The sequence below is a fragment of the Euleptes europaea genome, chromosome 3 (genome assembly GCF_029931775.1).
Source record: "Euleptes europaea isolate rEulEur1 chromosome 3, rEulEur1.hap1, whole genome shotgun sequence".
Lineage (NCBI taxonomy): Eukaryota > Metazoa > Chordata > Lepidosauria > Squamata > Sphaerodactylidae > Euleptes > Euleptes europaea.
This window is the reverse complement of record NC_079314.1, coordinates 45165146-45188330: the sequence shown is the minus strand read 5'-3', so window position 1 is coordinate 45188330 and position 23185 is coordinate 45165146. Positions and strand designations below refer to the sequence as shown.

Genomic DNA, 23185 nt, shown 5'->3' with positions numbered 1-23185 from the left:
ACAGAACAGGAGAAAGCCCCACATAAGTTTTTCTTTTCCTTCTAAGTTGCTGGTATGATTAAAAACAGCTCTGCTCCTAGACTTGTCCAAAACAGCTGGCCAGCATCCTGGGATTGAAAACCAGCTGTGCCCCATTCTCATCTCCATATTTTAGGGTTGCCAGGTCTTTGCCACCGGCAGGAGGTTTTTGGGGCTGAGCCTGAGTACAGTGGGGTTTGGGGAGGGGAGGCACTTCAATGCCATAGAGTCCAATGGCCAAAGTGGCGATGTACACAGAATTTATGAAATCACGAAATTGTGCAGTTTCCTTTTTTTTTTTTTTTTCTGTGGTCTGGCGATGAACCACAGAGTACAGCCTCTTTTTTTGTCTATACATGTATACCTCCCTCTAGCCTAAGCTTTACTAATTTTTTTTTGTAGTAAATCTGGGCTGGAGGCCTATTCCTAGTGTGGCCACTCATCATCCTGGGCCTAAAAATGCCATGACTACATTATTTTTTCCACCACAACCAAGAGGCCCACAAACATAATTCCTTTTGAAAATTAGAGATGAGTTTATAAGAACTGTGCATTCATCTTAGATTGTGAAGTTAATATTGGGAAATACAATTACAATCATGCAGATTTCTGGTTTCTTACTGCTACTTTTTTAAAAAATTGAAGTATACAAAATATTACAGAATATGCCAAAATATTCAAAAGAACATAGTACACAAAAAAGAAAGTGAAGAAAAAAAAGAAAAGAAAAAGTGAAATATAAAATACAGAACAGAATATTATTTATATTATTTCTTTTGTGAATAACTTTGATTTTATCTGTTTTTACTTTAATTATTATTTAGTTATTTTCATCTTAGTCTACAATTTAATAAGCTCAGGTTCTAAAACCTAAGGTCATTTTCTATCCCTAAAATACTGATTTATATATATTGACCATATCTTCCAGTCTGATTTTTTGAATCTCTCTTCTACTTTTAAAGTTCTCCTGTTTGGCCTCCAATGGTTCTAAAATCTCAACTCTTGGAGCTTTTCAAGACTTACAGTTAGGGTCTGGAGTCTCCTTCAGAAAAGTATTCCCACCATCATACTGCTTGAAGAGCAACCTCTGGTATAGCTAATGTGGTGAAGTCTGAAGACTACCCAATTCTAGGAAGTCACATGCATGCATGCTTGCAAAGGTCTAAGGGTGGGGTTGTTTTTTTGTGTGTGTGACCATCCCATTCATTCCAAAAGCACACAGCATCACAGCTTGGTAATTCTGAGGTAAGAATGGCAAACCACTTCGTTACTGAACAATGCAATTGAAATTATGAGTGAAATACAATGGCAATCGTTGCTTCACTGAAGAAACTGACATCCTTGTGATGATTAGAAAAAGAAAGAATGGAAAACTTGCTGCATCACAAATTCAGTTGGAGATATCTCACAGAATTCACACATCTTGATAGCAGAGGTTAACTTGATACAGTTTTCACATTGCCTGTTTTGTTTCAGATAAACAAGAAGGAACGAGCTACAAGTCACAGATGCTGAATGCAAATCAGGATTAAACTGAGGCCCTAATTTGGAGTATTCATTAGAAGTAGGGTTGCCAACCTCCAAGTACTAGCTGGAGATCTCCTGCTATTACAACTGATCTCCAGCAGATAGAGATCAGTTCACTGGGAGAATATGGCCGCTTTGGCAATTGGACTCTATAGCATTGAAGTCCCTCCCCTCCCCAAACCCCGTCCTCCTCAAGCTCAGCCCCAAAAACCTCCCACCGGTGGCGAAGAGGGACCTGGCAACCCTAAGAAGAAGAAGAAAAGAAGAAGAGTTGTTTTTTATCTGCTGAATTTCTCTACCACTTAAGGGAGAATCAAACCGGCTTACAATCACCTCCCCTTCCCCTCCCCACAACAGACATCCTGTGAGGTGGGTTGGGCTGAGAGAGCTCTAAGAGAGCTGTGACTGGCCCAAGGTCACGCAGCTGGCTTCATCTGTAGGAGTGGGGAAACCAACCCAGTTCACCAGAAAATGGCTGCTTTGGAGGGAGGACTGGATGACATTATACCCTGCTGAGGTCCCTCCGCTCCCCAAACCCTCCCCAACCCAGGCTCCACCCCCAGAATCTCAAGGTATTTCCCAACCCAGAGCTGGCAACCCTACCGGTCCCCAGGAGCAGTGTTACATGGAGATCAGCAGGCTGCATTGGGAACGGAGTGGCAGAAAAGTTCCATTCTGTCATTGGGAAACTTAGTATGGATCAATTGTCTTGCAACCTGCAAACTTATATTGTTTTAAGGCTACAAAATCTATAAATGCTGGATGATTGTTAGGAAAATTATATCATGATAAAATGGAAAGATGATATAAAAATATAGTGCTATTAAAGCTGAAGCCCATGAAGAAATGCTGAAGTGATGGAATTTCAAAAGACAGTTCTGGGTTATTAATCTTTATGTATCATTATAAAGTCTCACTTGCACATCATTTCTTTATGCAACACCACCAGTTTCTTTCACCATCCTGAGAGCTCTTAGAGTGAAACAATACACACAATTTGCCATTTGTAAATGAAATAGGAAATTAGATGACGTAAGCTACCATTTCCAGCTTAGATTTCTGTCACTTTGTATGCACAGAAAGTCATAGAGGTTTTTGTTACGCTAGACATGAAAACTCTGTTTTGTATTATGGTTTCCTCATTACTGAAAGGTCTTTTAGGCCTTCCTGCAGGGAGGCTTTGGAGGGGGGGAATCCAAAGTCTCACATATACTGGGGATTTTCTTTACTTGCAAATCAACATTTCTTGTGTAGGCATGACCAATACAAGAGCAACAGAATGAGTCATACAGTGAACAGTGCCATAACCAGTACTCTTCCCAACTGTCATCCCCTAACCATTAATTCCTCAACTGTCCACTCCTGCTTCTACTCTTCAAGGTACTAAAAGGGCTCTCTTCCTCTCTGGGCAAAGGGCTACAAATCCCACCAATCATGTACAAGTTCTTTTTTTAATCAATAAAACACTGCTATTCCATTCCAGTTAATAGACATTCATAGCCATCACATATATGCCAATTAAAAACTTCTAATTTTCTACGTCAGGCTGTGACAGTGTCACACTCCATTCCTGCTCTGGATTGTCTTATATTTACAAACTTCACTTTTATCTCATGTAGTCAGATAAGGGGTTGTCCTGCTCCTCCAGAATATGTTGTTAAGAGAGAAAAGTAAAGAAAGCAAAATGAAATTATTGTAAGAAACATGAATCCTCAGCAAGTACAAGACAGAAGCTGAATAATTTATATTATTATACCTTATCTCCAAAATGAATATTTTGTACATTCATTGAAACAAGGTGTAAGAATGCATAAAACATGCTTAGGGCTATTCTCAGAGCTTTAAGCTTAGCACATTTGAAAATAGTTATTTAAGACGATAAATAAAAAGAACTTTTTCGTCCAATTCTATTATTTCAAGAGAAGTTATTCCAATAAAACAGTTTTGATGATTAAAGGTATTATTTCCTTGTATGTTACACCAGCAACATCATGACTGTCATAACAAGGTTATGTCTTTTTAGGATCGTAGAGTTGCATTAAGAAACTTACAGCAATCGTCTAGGTCAAATGTCCTCAACAATGATGCCCATGGGCACCATCGTGCCCACTGACACCTTTCCTGGTATCTTCAAACTGTTTTTAGAAAGTGGGCGGGGCCAAGTGGGGCTCTTGCCCAGCAGGGTTTCTGATTGGCCATAAGAGGTCTGATTGGCTGTGCCATTTCAGTGTCAGCTGCCTCCCCCTTTCCCAGTGTATTTTTAAAATTACCCTTCTCCCCAGCACTTGAGCTTCTTGTGTTTGTATGAGAGACAGACAGGGATAGAAAGAGAGACAGCAATTCCCCAATTAAACAGAGCTTCTGCCTGAAATGTTGAAGAGTTACTATCAGTGTTACACATAATCTCACCATTTGACATTTTGTGATAGGTAGGGTTGCCAGGTCCCTCTTTGCCACTGGCGGGAGATTTTTGGGGCAGAGCCTGAGGAGGGCAGGGTTTGGGGAGGGACTTCAATGCCATAGAGTTCAATTGCCAAAGCGGCCATTTTTCTCCAGGTGATCTGATCTCTATCGGCTGGAGATCAGTTGTATTAGCAGGAGATATCCTGCTACTACCTGGCAGTTGGCAACCCTAGTGATAGGCTCTGCCTCTTGCAGCAGCCATTTTGCATTTGTATTTACACAGGGCTGCCCGCATGTCCTATTGCCTGCTTCTGCTGGAAGCAGCGGTGGGAGAAAAATAACAAAGGAAAATAAGGTCTCATCTATTTACAGGAAGTTCTTCCCATAGAGTTTCTGGTGATTCCTAGAGCTACCCTTTGTCACTTTTCGATAATCTCAGGCAAAAGGATAAACGTGATAAAAGGAAAAACGGCAATGGTCAGGAAATATATGATAAAATTAATAATTTAGTGAATATAAGTCATTCTTGATCACAGAAGCAGATGCACTGCACTGAAGGCGTGGTGAAGGTTTTATGTTAAGGTTACTTTTTCTTCCAGAAATTTAAACTCTTTCGGATCGACCCAGAAACAATGCCTATGTTATTTTACTCCTGAACCATATCAAATTATTTCTCATCATAAACCAAGGAAGTCCTGAGCTCTGTAATATCTGAAAGCTTATTGGAAATTCTGACATATTTTGGGTTTTCAGCAGCATACAAAAAACATAAAGATCTGCCTGGTACAGAAAGGGAGAGAAAAACTAAAGAAAATGCAATAAAAGTGAAATCACAAGAGGATTTGAATCCAATAACTCTGAAATACAAGCAAAGACTTCTGCCACAGATTTTGCTTAACATAAATGGGAATACACAGGTATTATTTTTATACCGGTGAGAGCTTAAATTGAATCAAAGCGATAGAATTACTATGAGCCAAATAGAATTTTTTTTTAATGATGGATGTAATGTTTATGAAGTTCTGACCCTCCAAGTTTGTTTCAACATCAGGATTTAGTTAATAATTTCCAATGAGAAACTTAAGGATCTGAATTTCTCTGCAAAAAATCTTCACACATTTGTTGTATGGAGCTCTCTATGAAAGTGCATGCATAAATTAGAGGAGGCAGGAGGAAAGCAGGAAAGAATGCTGATGATGCTAATTCTTCATCTAGAATGAAAGAGGAATTCTTACTGAGAAGTTTCATACTAGGGTGGGACAGTCTTGAAGATGAGAAAGGTCTTCCTCTTTGTTGCAGAGGTGTGTCCCCTAGCTCTGAGACCTAGCTGGAGTATTGAAAAGTGTGTGTGTAAGGGAGTGGGTCTGACCTAATTACAACCTTGTCATTATACAGAGTTCGTTAGGCAGCATGCACAGCTCTGATACTCCCTGAGTGATGTGATATCTATGAGGAAATATGTTTAAAGGGAGAGGTCTTTAAGCAAGCAAGTGGCCATAGGCTGGAAAGGACACCAACAAGGAGATTCTAGGAGAAAAGCCTGTGAACTCTGGGGGGTTTAATTAGAGAGATGTCAGACTTACAACATATATGTGGATGATGTGAAATGTGTTTCTCCCTTCTGAGTCCTAAGACGCTAGTGACAGGTGCAGCCTGGCAGGTTAACATATTTGTGATCAATCTTAAACCACTGCTTTTGAAGAAAGTCAAGGATCGAGCCTACATCTACTTTTTAGGAACTTTGTGATTTAAGACAATATTTGCCATGTGGTATTATATATCCTGTTAGCTGAAGAGTTTCAGAAGGCTATAAATGGTGATGTTTTCCATGATGCCACTGGCGAAGACCTGACCCAGATGAGAAGCAGGGAGAGAAGGGTGCCCAGGATGAAGTGAAAAAGAAGGAGCCCAAATGTGGCTTGGATTGCTGAGCTGTATGACGGATGCTACTATAGTTGCTGCCAATGGCAAACAGAAGAAGAAAAATGAGCAGGAATTGAGGGAATTGTGTGTGATTGCCTTTTCTGGGCACCATGGGATGTGGTGGTGGTGGAAGGTAGTGAAGAGGAAAACCTAAGAACATAAGAAAAGCCCTGCTTGGTCAGACCAGCGGTCCATCTAAGCCAGCATTCTGTTTTACACAGTGGCTAACCCGTTATTTTGGAGGGCCAACAACAGGGTGTAGAGGCTGAGGCCTTCCCCTGATGTTGCCTCCTTGCACTGGTAAGGTAACTAAAAAGGTTGAGAAAAAAAGAAAAAAACTTAGGTTTTTGGTTTGGTTTACATGTATTTTATGTGATTTATAATTGTACCTGGTCATTGGGAAGATGCTTGTAAGTGTGTGACATCCCCATGTGTACAAGTGCAATTTTACTAAAGGTTTTTTACACTAGGGAAAGGTACCTCTATATGTAACCAAAGATTGTTGTATATTGAGGCACATTAATATTCATAATTTTCTGGGATTAAAATTTTGGGAATATAATTTTAGCTTTTTAAAATTTACAGTGATAATTCCATATATAAATTCCCCCTCCTTTTTTTCAACAGTTTTGGTTACCTAGGGCGTTGGAGGCTAAAGCGACCATGCGTTTTCGCCCCATGTCTGTTCTGGGTTGAAATCTTCCCGCCTTTTTTTGTTCATTTTTGCTCCTTGAACTGGTATTCAGAGGTTTACTGTCTCTGAATGTGGAGGTTCTCTCCAGTCACCCTGGCTGGTAGCCACTGATAGAGCTATCTTCCATGAATCTGCCTAATCCCCTTTAAAGCCATCTGTGTATGTGACCATCACTATATCCTCTAGCAGTGAAGTCCACATTTTAATCACTCATTGAGTAAAGAAGTATTTCCCTTTGTCCATCCTGAATCTACTGCCTATCAACTATATTGAATACCTCTGAGTTCTTATATTTTGGAAGAAGGAGAAAAAATGTTCTCTGTCCACTCGCTCTGCACTGTGCATACTTTTATAGATCTCCACCACGTCCCCCCTCCCTTAGTCATCACCAGCCATGGAACAGACAGTTCAATTAGCCCAACACAGTTCCGCTATTAGGGGTTTTGTTTCTCACCATTCTCTCTCCATTTGTCTTTATCTCTCATTTTCGACTGTTCTCCCTTACTGTCAGCTGACTCCCTCTGCATCTGGAGTCTCCTTCTCAAAAGAGAGTTATCCCTGTCATGGTTGGATGGGAAGCCACCTGGGAACCCTGTGTACACTGCCTTGATTTCCATGATGACAAAGAGGGGGATGTGAATATAATATATTAAAAATGGCTGGGGTAGTATAATTTTAGCATAACCCAATACTGTTTTGCAGATTGCTAGGCTTGGTGAGTTTTTAAACTAAATACTTTGTGGCATCTTACCATTTTTGGCATTTGAAAAGTTCAAATGATGGTAGAAGCTGACCTAATTTCCCCTGTTTCTTAGGTAAGCACCTGCTCAAATTCCTTCCTGGTCTCACAACTAGGTAAATGGTGGAGGGAACAAGCTCTCTAACTATGGTACTGTTATGGAATAAAATTAAAGTGTTATTTAAGATTGCCTTTCACCTTTATTGCCTTGCATTGATGAGAAATCTATTCTGTTACCAATGGAAAAACAAAGTGATTTCCACTAGTGACAACATACAATTACAGGCCTATTGCTGCAAAAGTGCTGACTTTTTTTATGTATCTTAAGTTTAATTTCAAGGGCACGACAAGGTTCCTTTAGCATCAGTAAGATGCCTTGTTGCTGTATGCTGAGCCAAAGCACCCTGAGAAAGCCCCCGATGGAAATAAGATATGCAGGTCATGATCCATTTCAAAGGCGATTAAGTGGTTCTACTTTTAACGGTCCTCAGGAGTCTAGTCTAGATTCCAGAAAATCTCTGGCGCACCATTGCTTTGACTAACCAACCATTTGGAATCGGACTGTGAAGAGTTCCAGAAGGATCTCTACATACTGGAAGAATGGGCATTAAAATGGCAAATGAATTTCAATGTGAGTAAGTGTAAAGTGATGCATATTGGGGCAAAAAATCCCAACTTCACATATACACTGATGGGATCTGTGCTGGCAGCGCAGACCAAGAAAGAGATCTTGGGGTGGTATTGGATAGTTCAATGAAGATGTCAACCCAGTGTGTGGCTGCTGTAAAAAAGGCAAATTCCATGCTGGCCATAATTAAATGAGGAATAGAGAATAAAACTGCTGCTATCATACTGCCCTTATACAAATCTATGGTGAGACCACACTTTGAATACTGTGTACAGTTCTGGTCACCACACCTAAAAAAGGATATTACAGAGCTTGAGAAGGTGCAGAAAAGAGCAACAAAATGATTAGGGGACTAGAGCAACTCTCCTATGGGGAGCGGTTAGGACGCTTAGGGCCTTTCTTATGATCTTATGAATTTTCTCATTTTGTGCCAATTTTCATTTTAAGGTCAAGAAGAACAACAAAAAGAAAGCTGAACAAAGTAGGTTAAGAGCTACCATGGAGGAACTTAATTATCCAGATCCTGAAAATCTTACAGCCAGCCTTTTAAAACCAACATGCTGAAAATATTCTAACACTTCTGAGTATCGTCCAAATTTCTATCCACATGACATTGCTCACAGAATGCACAATCATTCTGAATTATATAAAGGAACTCTCACATTATGGTCCCTTCACTCACATACACACAAATAAAACACATCAACCTAGAGGTACCCCTTCCCACTATGTTGCAGGTGTTTGTTCCCTGTTAAATCAAGAGAATGATTAAAATGGAGGCTGGTGGGGAAAGAGGGCTAGAATTCCTGACCAGGTGTCCTTCTGCAAGACAGACACTGTGTTGCAGCCTTCAGCTTTATTTCCTCCCAGCTATAAAACTGGATGGGACTGTATGGAGCACTTTGCCAGCAAACAACAAATGCGCAGTTGCAAAGATATGAAATCTGATGCTCTCGAGGCTTGGTGATCTGCGGCCTCCAGCTATTGCAACTGATATTTGTGAATCCATATGCACATTACAAAATGTCGCCATTTCCAACTTGCATTCGGCCAGGGGCTTTGACGTTGACAGGTATAAACTCGTCATCTTTCAATCTGTGGCAGAGAGGATGTTTTCAAATTACCTGCACAAATTCCTCACTGGTCTCACAACTAGGTAAACTGTGGAGGGAACAAACTCTCTAACTAGGGCACTGCTTCAGCAGGGGGGACAGAAATCTGCCCGAGAGGCCTAAAATATATACAAAGCTAGTGATAGGTAACTGGGAAATGACAAGCTTACTTATTAAAACATTCTCTGTATCAGTGCCAACGCTCAGTTCCCTCTGGCCGAACTTCCTCCTATTCTTAAAGGTAAAGTAAAAGTGTCTGACTTACCAGTTTCCATTTTGCCATCCTGGGCTGCAGGCCCGTCGGGAATGACACTCTTCACCTGCAGAAACTCATCAGGTTCATCCCCACCAATGATGGTAAATCCAAAGCCCATATTGCTTTTTTTAAGAGTTGTGCTGAGGAAAGTCCCCTTCAGCTGCGAGGCATCCCGGGTGAAGAGTGGTTTTTCTACATCAGTCAACATAAACAGAAAAACAAACCACATTTGGGTTACACAGTAAAAAATTCCTGGCTTCTTATAGTGCAGCAGCAACAGCAGCAGCAGGGCAGGCATTTAGGAAACATAAAAAGCAAAACGAAAGTGCAAGCATTCCCACAAAATAAATAAATAAAAGCATTAGTGAGCTATCCTCTCTTAAAGGAAAAACCAATAGGGGAAGGATTTGCTGATCTGTACTGGTGTTCCTAACAGTGAATTCTCTGCTAACTTGTGAGCTGTACTTTTGGGGTATGAAAGCAGCTGTTCGAAAACAAAATGTTATACTTGTAATAATCAGTCGCACTAGAAAAATCTTTTGTTTGTTGAAGAAGCACCGTGAAATAATAGTAATACATTTTACTTCTTCTTTAGTTCCCCCCCGCCACAACATTCTCTTTCTTTCTTTGTTCTTTCTTTCAACAAGCAGAATTTAAGAACATGACAGGTAACATTTATAACATGTGAGACAGTTCAGTGGCCTCAGCATCTGCTTCCTGAGCAATTCTGTGGGAAGTGTGACAAAGACCAGCAGGCAAAAGAAAGGCCTCACCTGACATCCAGTGCCTCTGTTCTGTGCTTGATTGTGTGAGAAAAGGCATGGAGAAAGGTGAGAAGGTTGGTGGGGTTTTTTGTTTTTGTTTTCAACTTAGCTCACTACTTTTTTTGACAAAAGTGCAGCCCGGGTAAGCAGCAGCACTCAGACATACCATACAGCCTGTAAACTCCGGCACTGTCCCGCCGACACTGAAACAGGTCACTCACACTGCGAGACCTCTGAGGAGCAGGGCGCGGGTGAACATGATTGGGCCTAGGTAATGTTGCTGGGGTGCTTTCTACTGTTGCAAAGGAGAACAAGCCTCATTCTTTGGCTACAACCTTATGTAAAAGCTTAACTCTACACCCAATATAGACTGTTAACCATTTTTTCCCCCTGTGAGCATTCACTTTTGCACTAAATTATGAGCAGGGCTGCTCTTGCTATGGCAGCCCTTGTTGCATGCAGAGCGGCAGCAGGAGAAACACTCCCCCCCCCATACATTAGTACCAGGGAAAACCCAGAAGTGACATTGGGTAGCTCTAGCAATGTCCAGAAGCTCTCTGGGTTTTCCCCAGAGTGAAATCGCAAAGTACTTGCTGCCGTGGTCCCCACGTCCCCACCCCCATAGCTCCCACCACCCAAATTATTATTCTTACTTTCGTAATTCCCCACTAAACAGCAATACATAGCCATTGTTCTCAAAATGAAAAAAGCAGCTCCCTAAAGAAGTTTAGGCAATTTCAACAGGAGTTGCAGCCCAGTTTGGATGTTGCTTAGGAGACAATCTCCTTGTGCCTAGGACAACATCCTGTGTCTAGAAGCCTATCCCAAACACACAATCCCCTATAAGTTATGAACAGTTGAGATAACACAGAGGAACAATGAGCCTTTTTCACTGGGTTCTTCTCTCAAAATCTCCTATCCTCAGCCAGTTGAGATACTGGGAGACAGGTGAAGGGAAAGTATATGTCCATTTTCCCCTTCCAGACCTAATAACCGCCCATCATCTCAAACCCTTCCTGCACTGCAACCTGGATCCAAATGAAGGCTCTGAGCAACTTCTGTCTCCCTTCAAAAATGTTGGGAAGATCCATTCCCATTTCCCAGGTTCACATTTTGTTTGACCATTAATGAAATCATCACATGATTTCAAATCATCACGATTTCAAATAATATAGCCTTACTATATTTAAAAGCTTAGAAACTTTCTGATTTACATCTAAACCCGTCACCAAAAGTAACGTTTGTTTAAATACTTATTTAAATACTTATTAGGGAAAAATACATTTCATCTTCATATTTCGATATTAACAATGTTGTAATCAAAAAGAACACAAAACTTAATGGAATGGTTTCAGTTTTAAATATGCTGCACTGGCACATTACTGTACCTCGGAAACCTTGGGCAGGCATAGGCTTTGTTCCAAGTTCTGCGTTGGGCATGGTACGCTGTTGAAGCTTCCTTTTAGCTTCCAGAACAGGATTTTCAAATTGTGTCCTTCTATTTATGTGGCTGAAAAAAGAAATAATCTGTCAATCAAAGGTAATCCTCTTCAAGGCCAACACTGTGAATGATGGTCGTTTACATGGTCACTATCTGTCATGCAAGAAGTCCTATATGTTGTCTATAGAGATCAGCCACTCCATTTGCTGGAATGTGTTCATGTGAGAAGTCTTCTCCCAGTGGAGGAGGAAAACAGGTATGTGTCTGCTAGGGCTGTCAGCTCTGGGATAGGAAATACATGGAGTTTTTGGGGCAGAGCCTGGGAAAGGTGGACTTTGGGAAGGGGAGGGAGCACAGCAGGAATGTGAGTCCATCTGCTAAAGCTGCCAGTTCTCCAGGGGAACTAATCTCTGTAGTCTGGAAATCACTTCTAATTCCATTTTTACCCCCCATCTGAAGAATGGCAACCCTAGTGTCTGCTGAAGTAATTTTTCAAAGGAGGAAGGGAAGGAGAATCCCTCAACAATGCAATGTATTGTCAATGGATATTTTGACCACCCATGTGGTATAAAAGGCAGAATACTAAGATATTGGGAACCAGAGTCTGAATGCTAGGAAGTATTGGTTAAGTCACTGTCTTCCAGCCTAACCTGCTTCATGATGGAACTAAAATGGCTCTCTGTGTTCCTTGACAAAAAGGCAGGTTACACATAAACAAAATTTTCAAAAACAAACAAACAATGGTACATTACTGTATAGAAGTACTATAAAAATTCTTTACACAATGCATAGTTTATTGATAGAGTTCAATACCACAAAATGTGGTAATGGTAATTAGCAGAGAGCTGGTCTACACTTGCAAGCAGAATGAGGTGGCAGATTTCTGAGGTGGTAGCATGGGTAAGCAAAAGTAGAAGGTGACAGAAATAGAACCAGGAATCTAAATGCAGTGTTCCAGCGACTTGCACAGAGACAAAGAGAATTATTATAATAACCAGTGTAAAGAAATAGAAGAACAAAAAAGGAAGAACAAGAGATCCATTCCACAAAATCCAAGAAATCAAGGGGAATTGGTTCTTGTAGGTTATCCGGGCTGTGTAACCGTGGTCTTGGAATTTTCTTTCCTGACGTTTCACCAGCAGCTGTGGCAGGCATCTTCAGAAGATGCCTGCCACAGCTGCTGGCGAAACGTCAGGAAAGAAAATTCCAAGACCACGGTTACACAGCTCGGATAACCTACAAGAACCAATGAACTCTGACCATGAAAGCCTTCGACAAAATCAAGGGGAAATTTAAAGCAAGGTTAGGAATGCTGAAAGATCAACACAGAAATACATTAACTGAACAGGACAAAATAATGAAAAGATGGGAACAATACACTGAGAAAATATATTGAAGAGATGAAAGGATGACAGATTCCTTCAAAGAAGAATCTTTTGAAGAAGAACGTGCAGTTTTAGAAAGTGAAGTGAAAGCGGCACTGAAAGAAGTTGGGAGAAACATATCATGGGATATCAATAGAGCTATTTCAAGCCACAGAAAAGAAGTCCATCAAAATCTTAACAAGGATATGCCAACAAATGTGGAAAACAAAACTAAGACCTAAAGACTGGAAATGCTCACTCTACATCCCAGTTCCATAAAAATGAGACGTTGAAGACTGCAGCAACTATTGGATCATTGCATTAATTTCTAATGCAAGTAAAGTGATTCTCAAGATCTTACAACAAAGACTGTTATGGTATATGGAATGAGAAATGCCACATGTTCAAGCTGGATTCAGATAAAGAAGAGGCACTACAGATCATATGGCAAATTTATGTTGGTTACTGGAGCATGCAAGAGATTTTCAAAAGAAAATCAGTGTGAGTTTAATAGATTATAGCAAAGCTTTTGACTGTGTGGATCATGAAAAGTTATGGCTGGTTTTAAAAGAAATGGGTGAGCCATAACATCTGATTGTTTTGATGTGCAGCTTGTACTCTGGACAAGAGGCTACTGTTAGGACAGAATATGGAGAAACAGAATGGTTTCCAATTGGCAAAGGTGTCAGACAAGGATGTATTTTATCTCCCTATCTGTTCAATCTGTATGCAGAACACATCATAAGGAAAACTGAATTAGATTTAGATGAAGGTGGACTAAAAAATGGTGGAAGGAACATTAACAATTTGAGATATGCAGATGACACCACATTACTAGCAGAAAATAGTGAAGATCTGAAACAACTACTGATGAAGATTAAAGCAGAAAGTGCCAAAGCAGGATTACAGCTGAACATCAAGAAGACAAAAGTAGAGTACTGGGGAATTACTCAACTTTAAGGTTGATGTTGAAGAAACTGAAATTGTTAAACAGCAGCCATAAAGATCTAGAAGAACATGTCACTGGCAATCAAGATCATTCATACCACAGTATTTCCATTTATTATGTATGGGTGTGAAAAGTTGGACAATTAAGAAAGCTGATAGGAAGAAAGTTGATCCATTTAAAATGTGATGTTAGAAGAGAGTTTTATGGATACCTTGGACCGCCAAAAAGGCAAATAAGTGGGTTCTAGTTCAAATCAAGCCTGAATTCTACCTAGAAGCTAAAATGACCAAACTGAGGCTATCTTACTTTGGTCATATTATGAGAAGACAAGACTCATTGGAAAGAATAATAATGCTTGGAAAAGTTGAATGCAGTAGGAAAAGAGAAAGACTCAACATGAGATGGATTGACTCAAAAAGGGAAGCCATAGATCTCAGTTTGCAAGACCTGATCAAGGGTTCTAATTTTCATAGGGCTGCCATAAGTTGGGAGTAACTTGACAGCAATTAACACACTCACACACACACAGTATGGGTTGTACCACATCAGACTTTAGGTGAGGAAAACCATATTTTTAATGTTACCCGCCCCCAAGTAGAAAAGCTTCCTTCAAATTAAAAATCAGCACATCAGGGATAAAGACCCTAGCCCTTTACATGCTGTCCTGTTTTTCCATTTACAGTGATTTAGGGAAATTGTCAAAAAAGTAATCCCTCCACTGCAGTCTGCAGTGGTACAGTCCAGTCTGCCACTTCATCAGTACTTCATTCCACTGCCCAGATGGCTTTAAAATGGCCCCACTGAAGAGAGAAGCAGGATATAAATATCTAAATAAATAATACAAAGGGGAACAGAAAATTCATGGAGGATAGGTCTATTAATGATTATTAGTCCTGATGACTATATAAATCTACCATGCTCAGAGATGGTGTACCTCTGAAAAGAGAGTGATTCTTGAAAGCTTATACCCTGGAAATCATGTCGGTCTTTAAGGTACTCCTGGGCCAGAAACTTGCTCTTCTACCACTGACCAACATGGCTGCCCACCTGAACACTCTGAATACCAGTTGCTAACAGGGATAATAGTGAGGCACAGGGACAGTTGGCCATTTAATTTCCTGGTGGAACTGTTCTAGCACAGCCAGAAACAGCAATGGCTGGCAAAGACTCAGCCACTGCCTTCTCAGACACCTCCATTGGCTGGATCCAGGGCCACTTGGCTTGGTCTGGCCAGTGGCTGGCATGGCAGGAGCTGACTGGACAGCCTGCACCCAATGTCACCACATGGTTTAGGCCCACGACAAAGTGGTGATGCAGAAGGAAATGACGAGATACCTTTCAGTACAGTAGCACTAAGGGAGTTTTGCCCTCATGTCCTCATTCGAGGCTTTCTGGAGGCCTCTGATTGTTAGTCATGAAAGGAAACAGGACTTTAGGACTCTTTCAGGAGGGCTCTTCTTATGTTCATAGTTTTGGTATTAATATAGTATAATGTGGCACTGTAGGATCATTAAAAATGGTGCAGCAAACGATACAGCTATTAAATATACAGATGAATGAGAATTTCATTAGATATACAAGTAGTGATATAATTACCATATATATTACAACCATTTGCTAGATACCCCTTATTTTAGAAAGACATAACAGATTTTCCTCTCTACCAGAATATCACCACTGTGTAGAACATAATGAATGCTCCTCCATCATAGCATCATTATTAAACATATACCTGTCATGCTCTGCTCCAGTGAGGTAGTGACTATGGTCAGACAGGTACAAGGAGAGGAAGCTAGAAGGCAATCCAACGAAATAATCAGTTTAAGGTCTACAGGCACAATGTAAAATATGGTTGTGCCTTCAAAAAGGCCATTGAAATCAGGGGCTGGGATTCTATTGTTCTGCTCAGCAAAGTCTGAGATCTTCTATGAGCCTAAGGAGCTTTCCTCTGACAGTTCTTCCAGAGTCTTTCCATTGGAGAAAGGCTCCTTAGGCTGGAAGAAGGTTGCAAACTTTGCTGAGTGAAGTGGTAGGATACTGGCCACTTTTTTTGAAGACCAAATTGTGTGCTTTACTTCCACTGTTTCCAATATGGATTTAGGTATGTCTATTTTTTTCTGGATCATATCCAAACTTCATAGTTGTTCACAGCCAAAGTTTAAATTCCTCAGAGAACCAGGGGCAGCCCGCCAACTAAGTAGACCTAGGCAATGGCAGGAAGGTGCCAGGGGGTAGCCACCACAGTGCCACCACCTGGGTTATCAAGCTGGCTGGAGGTTGGGATGTGCCAAAACTGGAGGGGGGCACACCTAGGCTGGCCCTTGTAAGATGGCCAAAGCCCTCGGGCCAGCCCTGCAGGGAATTTTGAAGGGTCAGTAAAAGCAGGAAACTAGATCGACAGCCTGAGCACATTTGAGAATATGAGAGAGAGACAGAGAGAGACAGAGACAGGGAGAGAGAGAATCCTAACAGTAAGCAACAGTGCATCAAGTGATACAGCAGTAGCTCTCTATTTGTGGGACCCAAATTTGGGATTACATTTTGCCCAGTGGTTTTAAGGATGGCTGTTGAGCCTGACTTGGAAATGTTGTCTCCTGTTCAGTATTTACATTGTTTAAATGAGGAAATGCCTCAGCTCCAGCCTTTCTGGAATCTGCCTCAGTTTCAAGGATGGTTCCACTGTGAAGAGGAAACGGCCCCATGTTTAATGGTTGTAAACATTCTTGTCTTTCTTATTTTTTTCACAGGATAGAGTGTTAGCACAGAGTATTAACAGTCAAATATTAGCAGCCACTGTGACCTCAATCTTGATTTAAACCGTGTCGGGTTATTTTTTTACCTCTTTTTTACCATCTGATAGTGGCTCTTTCCATGGCCCCTCTTGGCCTCATAATACTGATGTTATCAAAGAGCAAAAGCAAATTATCCATGGATACTTTTTCTTTTCAACATTCAGAAAGTGCAGCTGGAGCACAATTTTAGAGAATGTTAGATGGAGCATGTTTAGCTAGATGGAGCTTGTGCTGCAAAATCCAGTTTAGTTTCCTGAGGCTTCATTCTGACAAAGAAAGGATTGGCAGTTTGGTTATGTTGTATCTTCCTTTGTTTGTGATGCTTACTCTGTTTCCAGGCTTGAAACCTCACTTCCAGTCCTGTCTATTCTGCAGGGGCAGAAGGTCTCCACATTGGAGTTCAAGCCCTGGTCCTGATGTCTGTACCTCTGGTCCCAACCGGAGTGGACTGTGAAGTAAAAACAGCCCTGAAAGAAGCTAAGCTCAGTGTGTCTCTGAGGCGTTGCCACTTCCAAGTGGCTCCTGAGGCTCTGACAGAGTTGCTGGTCTTAGCTTGGTTTGCTTCTAGACATCAGTGGGCTGCTATGGCAAAGGCCCACCAGGCAATTTTCCTGCAAATTAAATGGCCAGTCTGGGTATCATCTTTGCCTTATAGTCCAAGTCTGGCTTAGTATCAGTTCTCAGGCTTAGTTCATAACTGCTTCTTGCTTTTTGCTGGATTCCTGGTTCCTGTTGTGATTTCCTAAATTCCTAACACTGGTTTTGCTTCTCCACCTGTGGTCAGTTGGCGTTCTGCATCCCATTCCCACTCACCTGGTTAAGATCAGATCCTGGCTACATCTCCCCTCTGTGAAATCTGTTACACCTTGTTCGAACTCTGATTCCAGTGAAGATTTTGTAACCTTATTATTTTATTTATTTATTTAATTTATACCCTGCCCTCCCCAGCCGAAGGCCGGGCTCAGAGTGGCTATATATAAAACTGGTTGCTTAAGGTCAGTCATATCTCATCCCTCCCTCTTAGAGAGATTCAAGGACTCCTTCCAGTAAGGAGCTGCAGGCAACAACAAATATTCTTCTTGGGAGGGAACTCTATAATTAATGCAGGATGAGGAAGCTATGCAGAGGTAGGTAGTAAAACCAGGAGAGGAGGGAATAAAACCTAGGGATAGGATGCTGATGAGCCAATGAAAACTCTGATATATTGTGCAGTTGCAACATATGACCAAGTGATCATTCTAAGTTATTATTTGCAACCACAAGGCATATTCTTTAAAGGGAAAGGATAATTTTTGGCACATTATATTTTACAGCAATTATTATTCTGCAGTAGCAAAGTGACAAAGTACAAAGTGTAAGCTTGGTAATTGTGATCATTTCAACATGTTATTTTTGTGGGAGCCAGGAGGTAGGGTTGCCAGGTGTGGTCTTTGCACCAGCAGGACCAAAAATGGGGGGGGGAGTGACATTGTGTGATATCACTTCCAGTTGTACTCAGGAAGTGACATTATGACATCCTTGAATTCTCTGATCTCTATAGTAAAAACCATAGAGATTTGTCACTCCTAGGTACAGCTGGAGGAGACATTGCAATGTTGTACAATGTTTCTTCTCGTCCCCCTATTTTTCTTCCACTGGAGCAAAGAGCTCTAATAGGTCTTGGGATGGGAGTTTGTCCACCACTCCTGGGCAAATGGCAACCCTAGCAGGAGGGGGAATTGTGTATATGTTCTGAATGTGTGTGTGGGTCATCTGTGCTGGAAGCCCATTACCATAATATGGTCTGTTCCATTATGCTCCTGTGCACCAATTACAATCCTCTAGCTTCCACTTTCTGGTTGTCCTCCCACTTAAGGTTGCCCACTTGGCATTTTCCAGAGTCAGTTGCTTTGCAGTAGTAGCTCCCACCTTGTGGAACAGGCTCCTTTTTAGAAGGTGCTGATATTTGCTAGTTCTTTTAATGGGGTTTGAGCTGTAGGTGTTTTCTTATAGGCGGGGGTTAATTTTTTTATTGTTTTACATATGGTCTTAATTTGGAATTGTAAACTGCCTTGAACCATGAGGGAAAGACAATGTATATATATATTTAAATTACATAAATACATATTGATGACATTGTATTTCATATGATTGTAGGTATGAAATCGGGAGAGAATGAGGGGTTTACTAATTTGTACAGAACCCAGAGAAATGATGCTTATATCCTTATGAACTAACTATTCCTTGTGGTTTGGGTGCTATTTACATAGACAAATATCTCAGTCCATGACAGACAGACATGGTTTCCAGTGAGTCTAAAGTGAGCTCCAACCATGTCCGCCTCTGGTGAGGTGTGTTGTCTGCCACTACTAGGTGCTGAACTGGGTTCAGGTCAAGTTTTGACCCTCTGCTGTGGAAGATCAAGAATCTGTGGCTGTAATGGTGCACCAAAACCCCAATCATACTGCTTGGGAATAACAAGCGGTCTCACCAATGGCAGGGCAACAGAGTCGCTGTGAATGACAGCGCTACAAGTTGAGAGAGCTGTGTGAATTGGGCCCTCCAAAAGGGACAGATGGTAGCTAGAGGTTAGCAGTTTTTCCTGTGACTAAATTTGCCACAATCAAGGTGCACCATATAACTTTTTAAATGATTTATCCACTTTAATGACATAATTAAGACACTATATTATAATGTGATATTACCTTCTTAAAAACAAAGTCATCTGTTAAACACTGGTAATAAAGGAAAGTGTAACACTGTCACTTTTTATAATGAAAAACTGGAAGCAATTTTCACTTCAAACCTATTGAGCTTAGACAGCAGATTAACACAGAGATCTTTATGCTGACTATAAACGTTGTTATGAATATGCTCCTGCTTCACTTTTAATACTTCTGGGCTTTCACCATCTTATTGCAAACTTTGATTAGGACTTCTTCTCTTCTCTTCTCTTCTCTTCTCTTCTCTTCTCTTCTCTTCTCTTCTCTTCTCTTCTCTTCTCTTCTCTTCTCTTCTCTTCTCTTCTCTTCTCTTCTCTTGGTACCATCAAGTCACAGCCGACTTAAGGCAACCCCCGGTGGGATTTCCAAGGCAAGAGACATTCAGAGGTGGTTTGCCATTTACCTGTCTCTGCGTCACACCCCTGGTGTTTCTTGGAGATTGCTCATCCAAATACTAACTAGGGCCAACCCTGCTTAGCTTCTGAGATCTGATGAGATCAGGCTAGCCTGGGGCTTTCCAGGTAAGAGACTCCTTTACAGCTGTTTTCTAAAAACAATAAATGTTGTTCTTTGTAGCAGTATTTTCCTGAACATTCCAAAATATTATATATATGAGGGGATGATTTAAATAAAATCATTGGTGTCATCACCAGGAGGACAAACCTTTCAGGCCCAGCTTAAATCACACAGTGCAATTGTCACAACCCTGATCCAGACCTTTCTCTTGTTATTTTTTGTATACCTTACCAATAACAAGTCCTTCAGGCTAAAGAGTTGCATACCACATGATCACCCATACCCTCCTGCTATGTTTACTATATCAGGTCAACTGCCAACCTTGGGTGTGCAAGGTAAAGTGGATTTTCAATACGTTTGTGTGTTTTCTTTCACACATACACAGGAATCCTTAATCATGAACCAGAAAACACATCACTTTTCAATCCAGAACTCCTTTTCCCTGTATCCTACAGAATGTGCAGTGGTTATCTGGGTTGAGGATAATGCGGGATTTACATATAAGAAAACACATACGTTTATTTAGATTATAAGTGTGCCTTCTAAGGCCTTCTTAATCTAGCTGACATAGTTACTGGAGTTGGGAGGTGCGTTATATGTGATGGTTACAATATTGGCTCCTTCAGCAGTTCAGCTTTAATAATTCTCAGTTATTAACTAGGAACAGCATACAAACCCTGCCTGCCTAAATCATACACTATCATCCCTACTAGACTCCCTACCTAGCCAGGTTACCTCCTACCCTGTCTCCCTCCAAAACCCCACTCTTCAGTTTTTCCTGGTTGCTGACAGTTAAACTCCCCTTAGTTTTTTCCCTTCAGCATTCCATTCAGCCTGTTTGAATCCAATTGTTCAGTCCAGAACAAGGAGAAAGAGGGTGGAACCTTTTCCTGTACATCACACCAACGTTTCTCAACTTTTTGGAACTCAACTTTCTCTTCTAAGGTTATTCTTCCCAAGGACCCCCCACCGTGAGCCTGGCAGCCATCTCTTTATCAGGTGAATGGACAGAAGCCGCTTCCACTGCCTCATGCCTATAGCTCTCTGCTGTACATGTACGAATCTAGCATTAGAAGATCGTGCATCTTCAGTGATGAGAGATATAGTGGCTTGCCTAGCATAGGGTGCTACTTGTGTTGTGGCACTGTGAAATTAGGCTTAGATGGGTAGAACCTAAACATGGGCTGTAAAAGAGGACACCTAAATCGGGAAGTATAGGATGTTTTAGCAACAGCTTGGTAAGACAAATGAAAAAAATATCCATTTTTGGATGGGACTGCACTCTCCTGAAGGACAAGGTTGGTAGCTGGGGTCCTCCTGGACCTAGCTTGGCTTCTGGAGCCATCTGGACCTAGCTTGGCTTCTGGAGCCCCAGATGGCATCTATGGTTTGGGTTGCCCTTTTCAGTTAGTTTGGAATCTACATTACTGTCTCCATTATGTCATCAGATTAGACAATCGTAATGTGCTCTACAGGGGGTTGTCCTTGAAGATGGTCTACAAAGTCTACAAAGTTCATTTAGTTTAAAATGTTGTCACTTGACTTGGCCTTATGACAGGTATAAACCAACACAACCATTGCATGCCTTTTCTACAACATTTATACCAATTACCAGGGCACTTCTCGACCCAATTCAAGATAAATCTTTTTATCTATACAACCCTAAATGCTCTGGGTCTCAAGAGTATCTTATTCCCACCCCAGCACTTTTAAGATGTGACAATGCGTTAAGGTACCATCAAGGTATCATAATTTATGCCTCAATAATAGTTTTGTGCAGTCTCAATGCTTGCATCCTTCCAGCAACAGGCAAGGATATTCTTATTCTGCCAGGCTTTATAACGGAGACTAATCTTTTGATTTTATCCTGTTGATGCTTAGTCTGTTCAGTTAGGCCTTACTGGCCCAGTTTCCTTAGAGTGCTGTGTGAATGTTTTTATGTATTAAAACATTTAGACTCTGCTTTTCAATACCAAAATGGCTTATAAAACCATGGCACCAAACAAATAAAAAACTAGGGCTCAAATATAACAACAATCTAGAAACAAAGCCCTGTGAGCCTGCAAGCAATTAAAACCACAGGGGAATCCATTAAAATAAACTTTGTAAAAAGCTCAGTCCCAGTCACCAGTCTTTTCCACCTAGCTAGCCAAATGCTTGCTAGAAAAGAAAATAGATTTACCATCTTCCTAAACATTAAAAGAGCCAAATGAACATTCCAAATTCCTGCCAGTGGCAAATGCAGCTGTACATATTTTGGCTTTCTGCACAGTAATGCTACTGGAAATAATTTGTGGGGAGGTAGTGGTGGAGGTGGCTCTTATCAGCAAATATTTCTCCACTCCAAGCAGCCTCTGCCCGCCCCCTGCTTCCAAAACAGAGTTTGCTGAAATTATTTGCCAGTGAGGAGAGGATTAAGCACCTCTCCTGCCAACGCCACTTCTCCCCTCTAAGTCCCCCCAAAACAGCTTTTATTGAAAAGAGCATCTCAGCCCCTTTATACATCTTTGCATGTAAACTGTAGTTAGTCACAATGTCAGAAGCAATTAAGTGGTATGTAAGCTCTTGTGACAAAATAAATTTGACAGCAAAATGGGAAGCTGCTAATAGAAACCAAACTGCCTTTAATCAGTCTGATCTGTTAAGAACAACAAAGGGGATCTGTTCTCATGAGGAGACTGGGATGTAATTTACCTAGCAAGATTCACAATCCTTTCAAGGAGTAATTTGTAACTTAATTAAGAGGAGGATGCAATTGTTTGTTTGCCACTTTCTGTGCTATAGGTAAAATTCTGAATCCTCTGAGTTCTGTTTCCTAGATTCTAGTTAAGCAGATACTTGTAGATCTTATCTTTCTTTCCATTTGTAACGTTTATTTTCTTAAGCTGATAAGACATAAAAGGCAAAGATGAAGAGGTCAAAAACACTACTGTGGATTATAAAATAAGATACAAATTTCATAGAAGCTGCAGTATCAAGGATTTCAGGTACTTCTGGTACTGGTCTGATTTCTGATTTGTAAAGTGTTTTACCGTCTTCCTTGTGTATGCCCTAATAACACACCGCTAAGTCACCCATGTTTTAAAATATGAGGCTGGGGGATGCTGATTTGCTCAAGACCACCTGCTGATGTATCATATGACCTACAGGATCTGAACAGACCTGATCTAGTTAGCTGCCCCACATAATCATCAAGTGGACATGTTTTAGGCATGGTTAAACAACATGGCTGAAGAGATATAATTTTTTCTTGGTCAAGTTCCAACTCTGGCTCCTGGGCTTGAGTATAGATTCAGGTGGGTAGGTTGAATCCAGCAAAGTAACTGAACTCCTGTTCTGAAGTCTTTCATAGCACAA

The 23185-nt window shown here is 41.0% G+C and overlaps 1 protein-coding gene across 2 annotated transcripts in view; it reads right to left on the bottom strand.

The window, feature by feature from the left end:
- The window catches only part of MAGI2 (membrane associated guanylate kinase, WW and PDZ domain containing 2), a 723148-nt gene that overhangs the window by 141572 nt on the left and 558391 nt on the right, over nucleotides 1–23185 (bottom strand). Inside the window, exons 9-11 of one of the 2 annotated variants that reach the window (XM_056845940.1) lie at nucleotides 11453–11574; nucleotides 10231–10359; nucleotides 9310–9492 (exon numbers count right to left, since the gene is read on the bottom strand). In XM_056845940.1, coding sequence (XP_056701918.1) covers nucleotides 9310–9492; nucleotides 10231–10359; nucleotides 11453–11574 — 434 coding nt within the window. The remainder of the gene's footprint in view (nucleotides 1–9309; nucleotides 9493–10230; nucleotides 10360–11452; nucleotides 11575–23185) is intronic. The other variant, XM_056845941.1, reaches the window with a different exon arrangement.